This window comes from Tamandua tetradactyla, chromosome 5 (genome assembly GCF_023851605.1).
Source record: "Tamandua tetradactyla isolate mTamTet1 chromosome 5, mTamTet1.pri, whole genome shotgun sequence".
Lineage (NCBI taxonomy): Eukaryota > Metazoa > Chordata > Mammalia > Pilosa > Myrmecophagidae > Tamandua > Tamandua tetradactyla.
The window spans coordinates 68,589,308-68,603,436 of NC_135331.1; the positions used below are offsets into that span (position 1 = coordinate 68,589,308).

General features: G+C 45.9%; 1 protein-coding gene and 1 pseudogene across 7 annotated transcripts in view; both read right to left on the reverse strand.

Moving 5' to 3' along the window:
- Window positions 1-14,129, reverse strand: part of TNIK (TRAF2 and NCK interacting kinase) — a 404,859-nt gene that overhangs the window by 96,145 nt on the left and 294,585 nt on the right. For all 7 annotated transcript variants that reach the window (XM_077161031.1, XM_077161029.1, XM_077161030.1 and 4 more), the window contains 2 exons: window positions 8,344-8,519; window positions 1,280-1,346 (listed from right to left, as the gene is read on the reverse strand). In XM_077161031.1, coding sequence (XP_077017146.1) covers window positions 1,280-1,346; window positions 8,344-8,519 — 243 coding nt within the window. The remainder of the gene's footprint in view (window positions 1-1,279; window positions 1,347-8,343; window positions 8,520-14,129) is intronic.
- LOC143682176 (archaemetzincin-2-like) lies at window positions 1,366-4,292 on the reverse strand (annotated as a pseudogene).

A 14,129-nucleotide genomic window follows, 5' to 3' on the forward strand; every position in this document is an offset into this window, starting at 1 on the left:
AGCTTCCAGAAAAGAGTACGCAGTGTACTCTTTTCTTTTAAACGGATCAATTGAACCTTTGCCGTACATGCATGCTCATTTTCCTTACAAGTTGACAGTTATCATCTTTATGCAGCTAAGCTCAGAGCAGCCATCGCGTTAAATATTAGATGGGAGGAAAAAATTCTCCTTCAGTCTTTGACCTTGGGAAATCCTATGGCAGAGGAAGAGAGAAACCTTTAAGCTCGTTAATGTCCTCTTCCTGTAGCTTAGCAAGAATCTAGCTCTGTAGGTCTGAGTAAGCTCAGACAAGGAACACAAAGCCTCTAGCTCATTCCAGCAGCACCAGTGCGAAATTCCACTGCTAAGCTGGCCCTTTCCCTTGCCAGGAAGCTCTGCCTCAGTGATGAGGGGCCTGCCCTTCTCCTGGAGCCCTCAAGTCCTTAGATGTCTAGAAGAGGGGGGACCCATATACTTGGTAAGCATTCTACTTGAGAGCTTTCCCCAATCTCAGTTTGCATTTGCAGTGCAGGGCGCTACAGGATGTATGCTTGTGCTCCCTGGCTCATCAAGCAAAGAACACCACTGCCACCAGCTGAATTCTCTCATGGAAGAGAAGTCCTGGCAGTATGAGCACATCAGCCTTAATTATTTATAAATGCGGACTAAAAGAAAGTCAGAATCAAAGTCAAGTGAAATTCAAAACTGAGGGCTGATGACACTGAAGTGGCACCTGGTTCTGAGAGCTTCCATGTAAAAACAGGAATGGCATAGAAGTTTCTATTCAGTGTTTAGCTCTAAAGTGTAATTTTGTAGTTTGATTTCCTGGAAATTAGTTCCTCCCGGATTAGGCTGAGGTGAAAATGCCAAGGCATGGACAGGTCAGTGGCTGCCCGGAGAAGCTTCTCAAACATATGAAGTAATGAACAGGATAACTCAAGTCCTAAAATACCATCTCGGTCTCTGGAAAGTTGCAGTTTTAAGTCCTTTAGTCCTGCTTTACCCAGATAATTGCCTCTTACCTGTTCTACATGCTATGTGTGTGACGGGACAAAGCTTTAGAACATAAACCATAAACCATGGGCCCAGGATAAAGAATATGCTGGCTTCCATGTTTTTGGAAAAGCCTACCCATGGAAAAAATTTCAAAAGAGTTTGTTCATGGGTCCTAAGTTACATAAGACCACGATGGTGGATTCTTAATAAATGAACCTACAAATCAAAAGGAAGGTAGCGGTGGATTCCACACAAGCTCTGATTTGGAATGGGTAAAGGAGCAGGCTTGACTTGGGCTCCATACCTGGGCTCTCCTGAGTCATTCTCCTCCTCTTCCTCCTCGCTTCCGCTGTACTCATACTCCGTCTCGTCTGAGAAAAGACACACAGGAGGTTAGCACACAACACATGCTGTGGCCAGTAAAACTGTAGGCCCGCATTTTACGTACAAGTAAATTGCAGTGAACACTGAGTGGGGGCAAGGCTCCAGTCTAATGATTCGGGGTCCAAGAGCACAGAGAGGGGTCATTCCCACAAGCTGGTTCAAGAACCTGGAATTAACCACTTTCAAGACTGTCCCCACTGACTCTAGGACATCTGCCCTTAATGCCTAACACTCACACAAAAGAGGAGACAAGGAACTGGGAAACAGCCTTTTTGGTTTAACTCATGACAGGGCCACACAAATCAACCCTTTACTGGTCCATGCTAGCCTAGTGACAGTATTAACCTGTTTTTAAGGGTTTATACAGGTTTCACTATTCAAAACAAGACTCATTTCAAAATTTCAGGTGCTTTAAAGAAGGTTTGACTGTTACCCCTCCTACATTGTAACTTTCCCCATTTGTGGTTTTGAGAGATAGTAGGCCAACATAAGAAATTAAATGGGAATTTTGGGGGAGTTTTGCAGAAGCTGCAGACGACATGTACGAGCCAGTAGACTGATACGCAAAGATTAGAAATGTAGAGATATCTTAAAAATTTTAGGAACTTATAAGTGCATAAAATAGATGTACTGCTATGTTTAATATTACCTGTACAGTATGTATTTTACTATTTAATAACACAAATGAACAGCCACACATTGGTACAAAGTGAGGGCCAAAAACTGGTATGAAGGAAGGGCCATAAATTTTTACCCGGATTTTCCGGATCACAGGGTCACTGCTTCCCTAACCCCCTGATAGCTGACACAGTGCACAATCAGTCAATAGTTCATTCCAGTGAAGTACTCCATTCGCATGAAAGTATCATGCTCAAGAATTTTATTTTGCTTACTCTGTTTGAAGGCCTATATTTTGGGAGAAAAGCAAGACATTTTTATAGCCGCTCTTTCCATTCCCTAGAGGCTTCCATGTGTTTTGGCAATAGCACATTATCTTCACGACGATGTTTTGGAGTTACTCCAGGTATGGCAGCAGACGCAATCTACCCCCCCACCCCTGCTTTCTGTCTTCCTCAATGCTGCGGCCAATAGCACACTGCCGTGCGTGCCAACTCGGGGCAAAGGTGAGAGGGTATCTGCCGGCCTCTTCCAGGTGGGTGGTGCAGCGCATCAAGTGTGTGTAGCCCAAGCTAAGTGTCCAGTCTTCTGTGTTAAAGTCTTATGGGATCAAAGTGGGAAAATACGAGTAGATTCTGGGAATCTAATAGTTACTGAAGATTGACTAGCTCCTTGAAGATGTTTTCTGCAGTTTCTTTACTTTGCCTTCCTAGCAAAAAAAAAAAAAAAAAAAAAAAAAAAAAAAAACACTGCCATACCTGGCAAAGCTGAATATCCCCACACCATCTGTGATGGTTGGGTTCTGCCATCAGCTTGGCCAGGCGATGTTGCCCAGTTGTCTAGTCAGGCAACCACTGGCCTGACCATTGCTGCAAGGATATTTCATGGTGCATTGTTTAAGCTGGAAGGCTGGTGTATTAAATCATCAGTCAGTCAGTTGACTGCATCTGTGTCTGATTACATCTGCAATCCAATCAGTTGAAAGGCCTTAAGGAAGAAGAGAGGCTCTTTCACGGTTTCTTCAGCCAGCAGCCTCTCCTGTGGAATTCACCCAGACCCTTCTTCAGAGCTGCCAGCTTCACAGCCTGCCCTGCGGATTTTGGACTGTTCCACTCCCATGGTTGTGTGAGACACCTTTATAAGTCTCATATCTATGGATATCCCCTGCTGGTTCTGTTCCTCTAGAGAACCCTGGCTAACACACCATCTGCCAAAGAGGCTTGCCCGAAGACCAAATGCCAGCAGTTTTGTGGGTAAAGATTAATCATCACCCCTATAATGCAGAAGGCATCGCTAGGTTTCTTCTTTTTTAAGAACTTCAGGATTGTCCCTGTATGAATTTATAGGTTTTCTTTTTATCACTGACTCTAAAGGAACCCTTTGTTGCAGAAACAGGAACCGATTCTAGGAGTTTTACTGTCAAGTCTTAGAAAAATGCTTCACGGCAGCCCTTGAGCCATTTAGTATATTCTTCACTGATTATCCTGGTGTTCCCTAGAGATCCAAAATATGTACATAAAAACTGCGTTTGTCTTTCTGTTGGGATCATTGGAAAACTAAGTGTTCAATGTCTTGCAGGGGTGGGGGTGGGGAGTCTCTGGATGGGAGGCGATGAAATCTGATTGTTTATACAAAGTAGCAGCTCCGGAGATCGCTGGCTGGCTGGAAGGCTCCTTTATCCAACATCATTCCCCCCATCTCCGCCACATACTACAACAGAAGTGCTGAGGTCTTGGAGCTGAAAGCTGTCCTCAGCGTCTGCTCAGAGTGCCTGGCTGTTTCCACAATGGCAGGCCTCTTCCGTTCAGGCCGTGGCCCCATGTAGCGCTTTCATCCTTCCCTTTGAACATCTGTCCCTCCAGGAGGCTTTGGGGAGCGGGGCTCCCATCAACGATGTTTCACCACACAAGGACTGGCATGCCAGAGCCTGGCTGCAGAAGCGGTGTGCTGGGCCCTGAACCCAAACACAAACCGGGCAGCGTGGCAGTGCCGCCTCCCGCGTCTGCTCTGAGAGAAGACAAGCAAGGCACGAAGTCTGGGGTGCTGAAGTGCCCACCCTGGAACGTTCTGGGCAAACTGGGATGCACTGGTCAACCCAGATGGTTGCCTGGAACAGCTCACTTCTTGGGTTTGAACCTATGTGGGATCACCCAGTCCTGGTTAGGGGTGGACTGGGGACTCCCCCCACAACTCTTGCTTCATTTTTCCTCTCAGTGGAGAGAGGTCTGGAAAGCCAGGTGGCACCTCTGAGCCCGCGCCTTCTCCACTTCTTTCGTGGTCGTCCCTTCCACATCCTCATCCTTTCCGCTGACCATGACTGCCTCCCACCTCTTCAGAAGAGCTGCCCAGCCCAGGGTGCCCTGGCCAGGCTGAGATGGTGTCATGCCAAGGCCCTCAACCCGGCATGTCTCAGAGCTGCCCGCCCTCCCTGGAGGTGGTCCCTATGCACGTGCCTAACCTGGTTTTCTTAAGTAGAGGCTTTATTATGACTTGCATGGATTCATAAATGGCCTTTAGGTATCTTGATAAACACCAGAAAGAAATTTCTGCCAATATGTACTATTAACAATATATAGTTAAAATGTTTTGATTGATCCCCTAGGCCATTCACTCAATTCTGTAAAATGTTATTAAATATCCAGTTCGGCGAATTTCCTTGCAAGAATGGGCAAGAGGTTGAGTCTTTGTTTTGGAGAGCAGAATTTAGTGGGTGAGATGGACAAGTCAATAACCAGAGCCTCTCAGGATGATGAAGAAAGGGAGACTGATAGGTCCTGGGCTTCCATGCCAGTCACTATGGTAGACACTTTACCTCTGTTCTCTCATTTATTTCTCGCAACAATCCTCTACCATAACGTTCACTTTTCAAGCAAGGATATGGAGATTGCAAGATCAATGTCATCTCATGAATAAAAGATCAATCTGGGATATGGATTTAGAATTCAATCTAGAACTTCTCAGACTTTAAAGCCAGTGTTCTTTCTAACTAATTCTGCCAGTCGTCATGGAGAACAGGGACAGTAAAGGCTTTAGAGAGACAATGAGCTGCACCTCGGAGAGGACAGAGCCTTCCTCCAGGCAGACAGCAGTTGGAAGTGGTTGGACAAGGGTTTCCCGAGCCATGTACCCACAGGAGTAAGGCTGGCAGTAGCACACTGCACGACATTTTCAGGAAACAACGAGTCACAAATGGCTAGGTGTCTGATTGTAGCTAAGGAGGAAAATTGGATGGGATGAGAAGGGCTGCAGGTACGAGATAGCTTCTTGAGACATATATATGCCATTCCGAGGACTTTTCTGTAGGCATTGGGGAGGCCGTGGAGAAGCTTTTAAGCAAGGAGGGTGTCCTCTTAGTACTATCCCTTCATAGCTGTGGGGTGGTAAGTGATTACAACTTTGAAGACATGTGTACCCCCTAAAAGACAAAAACGAACCTGAAACTGCAATTCAGTTGTGTGGCCAGCAAGAGGCAAAAGTCACATGGTCACAAATAAATTGAACTATTCAATTTGATCATAAACTTAAACACACTTTGGCTTACATCCTATTTACCCGTAAAGAGACAATGAAAGAGAGTCAAAAGTTTGGAAAGTTTGAGTGTATTGTTTTTAAATCACAAATTAGCTTCAGATTTTCAGATCTGTAGGAAGCTTTCTGGCTACTTATAAAGTATTAGTTCACCAAAATGTAAAGAACCTGCATAAAACGTTTTAATAATTCACACTGAAATGTGAATGTTCCAAACTTCATTGAAATGAATAAACAGGGTCTAAAATAAATTGCAGAAATTGTTTCTAACAAAGGAAAGCATAGCAAGGGAAAGATGCATCCAGTTAATTCGATTACTTCTACTCTCTAGAGTAAAACGTTCATTTATCAGGCTCCTCAATTTTAATACTTCTCCAGAATCTGGCTTGCTTGGTTTTATATAACTGGGCTAAATTAGCATGTACTGGTCTATTTTAAGTGCCCCCCCCCCCCCAATAATAACACCAGGTTAAAAAAAAACTCATAGAGAAATGCAAAGTGAAATGGAAAAGTTGGCCAATGAGGGCGCTACCATGAGTGAAGAAGTATTAAAGGAAGAAAATTAAGTCATTTAACTAAAATGAGCAAATGGAATGAGATATAATTTGATCAAATACCCATCCTTAGGGAGCAAATGAAAGTGAGACTAGAATTCTGCTTTCATTGTCCCTAAGCCCGAGCAGCATTAGGGTCCTTGAATGACCAGGTAACTCTTGAATGGACTTATCTACCAAGAATCTTACCCTTCTACTCCACAGAGAACGAACATTTAAAAAATGTCTGTTTTCATGGCACTGTGGTCAGAGAGGTATGTTCTATCGGAGTTTGGGCCAAAAAAATGTGAAAAACACTCCAAGCCACAAGTGTTGCCCATTTTTACTCATGGGTCAGAGTGAGAAGTGTGCATGAGTTCTCAGAAAGTACACCTGGGTAATTCCCAGAATTACAGGTCGATAAAAAATGCCCAATCGATAAAAAATGCCCAATCGATAATAGCTAATATTCATTGTCAGGCATTATGTTAAGCATTTTACATGCACCATCTCATTTAATCTTTGCAACAATCCCGTGCAACGGATGTTATTATCCCCCGCCCCCCATTTTACACATGAGAAAACTCGGGGGAAGCTTGAGAAGTTGGCAGAACTCGGATTTGAAGCCAGGCAGGGTGTAAAGAGAGTCTGAGAACTTAATCCCTACTCTAGATACCCAAGGCGCAATATATTTCCTATTTAGAGAAGTCTGTGTTTAGTGGATGAATGCTTGGCTAACTACCCTAAAATACTCTCTTTAAAATTTTCCCTTCATGGAGTGGCAGAGTTCACCGTTAAATAAAAAGCATTTGAAGAGTCAGTCCTAAAACTTTTTGACCTTAACCTGAGGTTTTTCCTTATGTTACTTCCTCCAATTTGGGCTGGATTCCCAGCTCCTTGGGTTCTGCTTGACAACTCTTCTCTCTCCAATGACTGACAACTGGAGACGGACCTTCTTTTTGGCTTAGCCTTAGAACCTGCGTCTCCTGGGTCTAACCTAATTGCACACCTTCCTTAGAGTCCCCAAGCCCAGCTGCAGAAGAAGGAACTAATTGCTTGAATTTCCTGCTCAGATTTCTCCTCCTGCCTTCTCCCTCCCTCTGTTGACCTGATCTCTCCAACCTGATCTCAACTCTAACTGCTCAGCACCCCACACCTAGCTCCCAGCTCACGCTCTGAGTATTAACTTCAGAGGCAAAGAAGAAGGGAGCTACAAATAAAAGAAGAGAACATCCTGTCCTGCTACTACTGCTCAACCCCTCCACTGCTCCCTCTGGACTGTGAAGAGAAGGGAGAGAAGTGGAGAGGAGGGGAGCCAGGCAAAGCCTATGAGAATGCACCTCCCATCCTTGGTCCCTGATCTTCCCCTATGTTTTCTGCAACCCGCACTAGTGTTCACCTTTCCACCCCCCGTACTGCTTTCTCACAATCAGCCCCCACCAGCTGTCCCCTTCTGCTGTCCCCCTAGAATCCTCCCCCATTAGTCCTCTCCATCTCTTCCTCCCATATCTTAAACTTCCCCACCTCCCTCCCCAACCCCCAACCAGCCATAAAACCTGCTCCACCCCATGTGAGCTTCCACCATAAACAGGTGCAGCTGGCATGCTATTTAAGGCATTGCGAGCCTCCATTCAAAGGGTACAGTCCCAGTAACCCCAAGTTCCGATGCATGCCTCTTCCAATGATGCACTGACTAGACAGTGTGGTGTAACAACCAGACACACAAAATAAGAGTTTCTACATCTATAAAATAAGGATTTGCATTAAATGAACTTCTAGCTCAAAAGCTGATCTTCCATATAGCAAACCTGGCAACTTAATGATTTTTTAATAACCTGCATGTATAAGAAAGTTCATTCTGACTTCTAAATAACTGAATTAGAAATAAGCCTCAGAGCACAAAACCTTCAATGCTGAAGACTGCCAGTACAGAAAAATGTCAACTGGATGACTTTTTTTTTAGGTTGTCTGTCTTCTGGAGATTTCCAGTTTTCTAAAATGAATATTCATTTGAGTGAAGAAAATCACTTGTCATATTCAAGCGCTTCAGAGTAGCTCTCCACCTGACTTTGTTCAGTGCAGGGAAGAGGTGGCGTTTCTGGCAGTTCTGTGCTTTCATGAAAGGTTCCACTTCAGCCATCTCACTTCTCTGCTCCTCCCAGTCTGTGACTACAGAGGCAGCCCCCCGCCCCCCAAAGAAGGCCGCCAGCCCACTTGAAATCCAGGGGGTCACCTCCCAATACACCAAAGCACATGACTCACCCCATCTTGTGTTGCCCTTGCTCAAATAAAACATGCTGCTTACCTTTCTCTCCTCGCTTCTTCTTCGTTCTGTCGATGTGGTCCTTGAGTTGAATGCGGACCTGCCGTTCATTCGGCTGGTCCCGTATAAATGGGTGCTTCATCAGCTGTTCCGTGGCTGGTCGCTGGCTGTGGTTCTTCACTAAGCAGCTCTCAATGAAAGACTGGAACTTTTTGGACCTGCCAATGAAAGAGATGAGCCCACAGATAAAATGACAATCTAAAGGAAAGTACATACATATTTTCTGCAATATTGTAATTAAAAAATATTAGGTCAATATTAGTCCACGTAGAAATCACAAAGTAGGTCTTGCACTCTATCAGATACAATGGGGTTCAAGGGCATCATCGTCACAATTGAGGCCACAGGGGGCAGCCACACAAATGAAAAAGTGTTTTGCACAGTTTACTTAGCATGTCCCAGAAAACCAAAAGGAATCAGAGAAGGAAGATACCCATTCAAGACTCCAATCTGGAAGGTAGAATTGGGCCTTAAAGAATTAGGGAAAAAAATCACTCTGGAGAAAGGACAGTTTAGATGGGTTGGGAATCAATGAAAAACTTAAGTGGGGAAGGAGCCAACTATAAGTCAGGGGACCTGGAGGTGGGATGCCTAAGTGAGGCAGAGAACACGGCTGGGGAATAGCAAGGCTAGGGGGAGTACCAGGAGTGCATTTTGTAAAAACGAGCAAGACTCTTAAATGGCAAGATGAACTCTGATTAGGTGAATTTTTATCAGTAATTTCAAAATCAATTTTGAACTTTGCCTTTCTTTCCAGTTAAGAACGGAAGGCATGGGCACGGCCACCATCAGGCCCAGGACGTGGAAACGTAACTTTAAGGGACTAAGTTCACTCCCAGCAGCCAATTTATCTCACTCTAGAGGGCCACTAGTTCTTCAAAGATAAGCTGTGCCCCAGGGGAGCCACGGAGAGCCGGTGAGAAGGGCCACCCATCAGGGCAGCCAGCCAGCCACATTCCAGAATAAAGCGTGGACTTCAGCCACCACTCATGCGTCTGGCATGCTTGCTCTTGCTGCAAGTTCCAAGAAATTGTCCAGCATCATAAATAATTAATGATTAAATAATAATTGACGGCAGCTTCTCTGACCTGCTGCATGGGAGGCACTGCACAGTACCCTCCCAGACCTTCGTGGAGCCCCCGGCCCCCTCACCTTACCCACTCCACACACCTCCCGCCCCCCACTCTCCCCCCAATGCCAGCTCCCCCTCCCCCTGCCCCCCTTCACATTCCCCCTCCCCCTGCCCCCCTTCACATTCCCCCTCCCCCTGCCCACTCCCTCCTCACGCTGCCCCCTCCACCCAGAGCGGGATGGGATCCGTTTCATGCTCTCTGTCGCCCTCTGGTGGAGCACTGGCGCACGAGGGCAGGGCTTAAGCCCCTTAGTAAGCCTGGATCCTTGGAACCCGGGGACCTGAGCGTCAGGATTCAGCAGCGAGGCGCCCTCTCACGCACCAGCTCAAAGCACCTGCCCAACTAATGCCATGCTTTTAAAAGGATGAAATATCGGCATTCTCCCCCTCTAAATTTCAAAGCTCTTTCCAGCTTGTAAAATATTTTACGTAGCGGTGAAGGTGACCTGCTGGGCTTGAGGTCACCCGAGGATGAATGAGGAATAGACGCACTGTGGTCTAGAAACAGGGACAACAGGGTGGACGTTTTAGACCCTTCCTGTTAAGCCCTCCAGCCCACATCCCTGCTTCTTCCACACGGAAAGTCTCCCTTTGCCATCTCTGTAACGTGAGCACACTCCCTGCCCTCGCATTTGATGGATGAATGAATGAATGCATGAATGAATGAATGAATGAGTGGTTATCCGAGAAAAGTTATGGGCAAGAGCTGTAATACAGGTTCCTGAAATCTGTGCTTGTGGAAAACAGAGATGGAGGTTTGGGGAGTAAATATTATTTAACATGTTTTCTTTTCAGATCAATCAGATAAATCTATGGAGGCACAAAAATATCAGCTAAGGTGCGAGTTTTTAAGATAAACGTAATGAAACAATGGACCCTCCTAAGACATAAACTGAAAAGAATGAGCTTAACCTGCATAAAAGAACAGACTCCACACAATACTTTCCTAGGTAGGAAAATCAGTATGAAAATGGCAAAACAAAAACAAATTAAGCCTGGGAGGCTATTAAATATTCACAAAGAGTGCAAATAGAAGTTCTCTTTTCCTTATTTGCAACTAGAAGGAAGGGCTGGTTTTAAAATAAAGTGCCCAACTATTAATTAGAGGATGATAAATAGAAGAAATCACATCCAATTTAAAAAATAAGATCCAGACTTAATAGGCTAATAAATTCCATTCCCTGACACTGAGACCTAAAAGTCAGAGAAATCTCTAGGATGGGATGGTTTTAGAATAGTTTGATGGCATCAGCTGTCAAACAAGTACTTTTCATGCATTTCTCCTGGGGGAAGGGGGCCGCAAGAGATATTCAAAAGAACAACTTTTAGCCCAAAGGAGGACCCAGTTATAAAGAATTAGGAAGCTGGTAATATATTCCATGTCTTCTTCAAATGGTACAGTTTGAAGAGATAATAATACATCCTTAAAATAAGTCTTCAAAGAAGGATTCGTTGGCTCTTATTTCGGTTAGTGTGAGAAAGGAATCAATTTACTTAATTACATACTTAATTAAAAGTGAAAACACTTCACATACGTTCAACACTACCTGACCGCTGAGCAGCCTAATGGGTTTAGAGTACATTTATATAACTTTATTGCTTGAATCTCGACTTCTGGTAATTTACTTCTGTCTCTTTAGAAAAAAAAAAATAAGGCTTAAGATTAATAACAGTAATTTCACAAAGGTTGGTATGGCGAGAAAAATGTTAGTGACTCGTGCTTATGGTCTGAGGCGCTAGTTTTTCTATTACCAGTGTCACTAAACTCTTTATTTTCCCAAGTTGTCTTGTTTATACATTAAATTGTTTTAGAGGAATTCAGGATGTCTGAAAGCATTTGGTAGGCATCAGCTCCCTAAATGCAATCTGACCTTTTAAAATTTTCACTGGCTCTGCCCCTTCCTTCCAGGTCCCTTTTTCCTCTATTTCAGGCTCCATCACTTACTGTGTGCCTTTGGGGAATTTACTTAACTGCTCCTTGCCTTGGTTTCCCCAGTTGCAAATGGGGTTATTACTAGTATTAGCTCAAAAGATTGTGATGGTTAGATGAGTTAATGCATGCCAAGTATTAGCACAGTATGTCACAAATGCCATATGTGTTTGCTATTATTGTTATCATAATTTCTAGCACTATGATGATAGTGTCCCTGCAACCCCAGACTGGGTTTAAAGGGCAGAAGTATCTGCTTTAGGGACGGGGAGCAGAAATCTGGAGTTTGTTCTTCCCACTTCTATTGTGCCATGTATAGCATTCTCTCCGAGAACTTTATCAAGTGTATCTGAGCTAGAGAGGCTAGCAACAAGAGTTAATGAGACCATTATCTCCAAGGAGGCTGTGCAAAAAAGGCTTATTTTAAAAGTCGATGTAGCAGTTTTTGTTTTGATTTTAATAAAGCCCAAAGTCACAGGACTCCTAGCAAACCGAGCCTATTTGAAGTGTTTCCTGATATTTGCTTTGTATTATCCCTTTATTTAGAATACATAAAAAGAGTTTTGTCACTTCTTAGAACAAACGTGCCTGGCAGCAAGCATGAGGACGGGGGTGAAATAAAATAATACAGGTCGGTACGCTGTGGGGCGGGAGCAGGAGGCTGGGGTGAGCCTGGGGCACTGGCTGCGGGTGGGGGGGATGGGGGGGCGGGTGGGGGCGGAGGTGGGTGGGGTGGGGGGAGGGCTTGGACCAGGGCACCTTCTCTCTTTTCGGCGTCAGTGGTGCAAGTTTCCTGGCAACTCAACCCGGGCACTGGTTTGCCTGTGTGGAGTCTTGAAATTGAAAGGGCATGTGAAAAGAGCAAGGCTGCCCACCTCTGGACTGGAGCGCCATCCTCCCGGCTTTCTCCAGAAACTGCTGGGCAGAAGCTCTAGCACTGAGGGGACATGCAGGCAAACACATGGGGAAGAGAAGGGAGGAAATGCTTTTCAAGGAGATGGTTTGCCCATGGGGGTCAAAGCAAAGCACACCGGAGAGCCAGGGGGGAGGAGATGGGCGACGCGGTCCTCTGCTTTTATTTGCCCGGGTTGGGGGTGGATGGCCTGGACACAGGGGGAGAGCGTCCTTGGTGTCCTGAGTCCTCCAAGGGAACCATCCTCCCCGGGGTCAGGTGGCTGAGCTGCCTGGCCCTCAAAGGGACCCTGAGCTCTTGCTCCTCTGCACCCAGGCCGCAGCCCCTGTACGGATGGGGGAAGCAGAGGCCCGCTTCCACCAGCCATGGTGGCCTCCTTTCCTCCCACAGGGAAAGAGGGAAGGAGCAGGGCCATAGCCTGTCACCCCCTCATTCAAGGCACGAGGGGGAAAATGTTCACACTGAGACACTAGTTAGGGCAGTTCATTCTCTTACCACGTGAAGTTGGAACTTAAGAAGCAGAAGGGTGCAGGAGAAAGAATAGGTGTTACAAATTTTGGAAACTACAGGACTGTTCAGCCTTGTGCAAGGGGCATGATTTCCCTAACCCCCAATGTCTCGTCTATAAAAGGGGACTCATAGCACCAGTCTGGCAGAGTTGTGGTGGAGATCAATTTGAAGTATACGCATATGTTAAATATGCATATACTCGTAGGGGGTGTGTGTGTGTTGTATACATGCACACACACATACGTGCCTTATATGTTGTAGACTTGGCTGTTATCTGGAAATGGCCCTCATTGCAGGTCTGCAACGCAAAGGCCCCGTGGCGGCTGCCTATGACAGCGCCCCTTTTGGGGATGTGCTGATAGATGCACTGACCTTGACAGTGCACTTGACGTGATGGCTAATCCCGATGCACTTTGGACCTGGTCTTTCAAGATAAAGGACTCTGCAAAGCTTAAATATTTTCACTTAAAATCAGGAATTCTACTGCCAAGGAGGGGGAGCCAGTCAAGTGTCAGGCGTCCGGGAGCACAGCAACTGTGGTGGAGACTGGATTCCAAAAGAGCATCAGTTCACTGCCAGGGCCTCTGATGCCTGCCCCCCCCTCAGACAGCCAAGGGATCCCCCTTCCCCTGTGCGGAGATGTGGGACCCGTGCTCCTCACTGCTCCTCCTTGCCAGCCAGGGGAGGGCTTGCCAGGAGGCGGGACGAGGGGAAACTGACCTGGCTCTGCGCTGGACCTCTGACCCTTCCGAATCATCAAAGCTAGTTCCCGTCCTCCAAGGTTTCAGGCAGGAGAGTCAGCCTGTGATTTCTGAAGTCTGTGTTTCTTTAAAAAGGTCAGCGCAGAACTGACTTTTTTTTTTTTTTTTTTTTTTTTTTTTGGTGACAGGTCAATGAAAGCCGACTCTGGAGTGCAGGGGCTATTCCCTCCCTGTCCCCAGAAGCCCAGTTGGGTCAGGGGACAGGGTGGTATAGATCAGGCTTCCAAGGAGTGCGGGACAGGTGCAATGACGAGGGGACCCCCTCTGCATTGGGGAGGGGCAATGGCTGCAGCAGAGGGACAATCTCTTGCCCCATTTAAAGGAGGAGACTCAGCAAGGCAGTATTGCTACACTTTTCAAGAAGTGCCAGAAATCTAAATGTGATGCTCAATGGGCAGATGTCTAAATGCTAGCAATGAATACAAATATTTAAAAAGCCCAGCACATGGCCACACTGCGTGGGTCACACAGAACACAACTGTGAGTGGCCAGCTCGCCGTTCCCTGTGGAGCAACTCTCAGC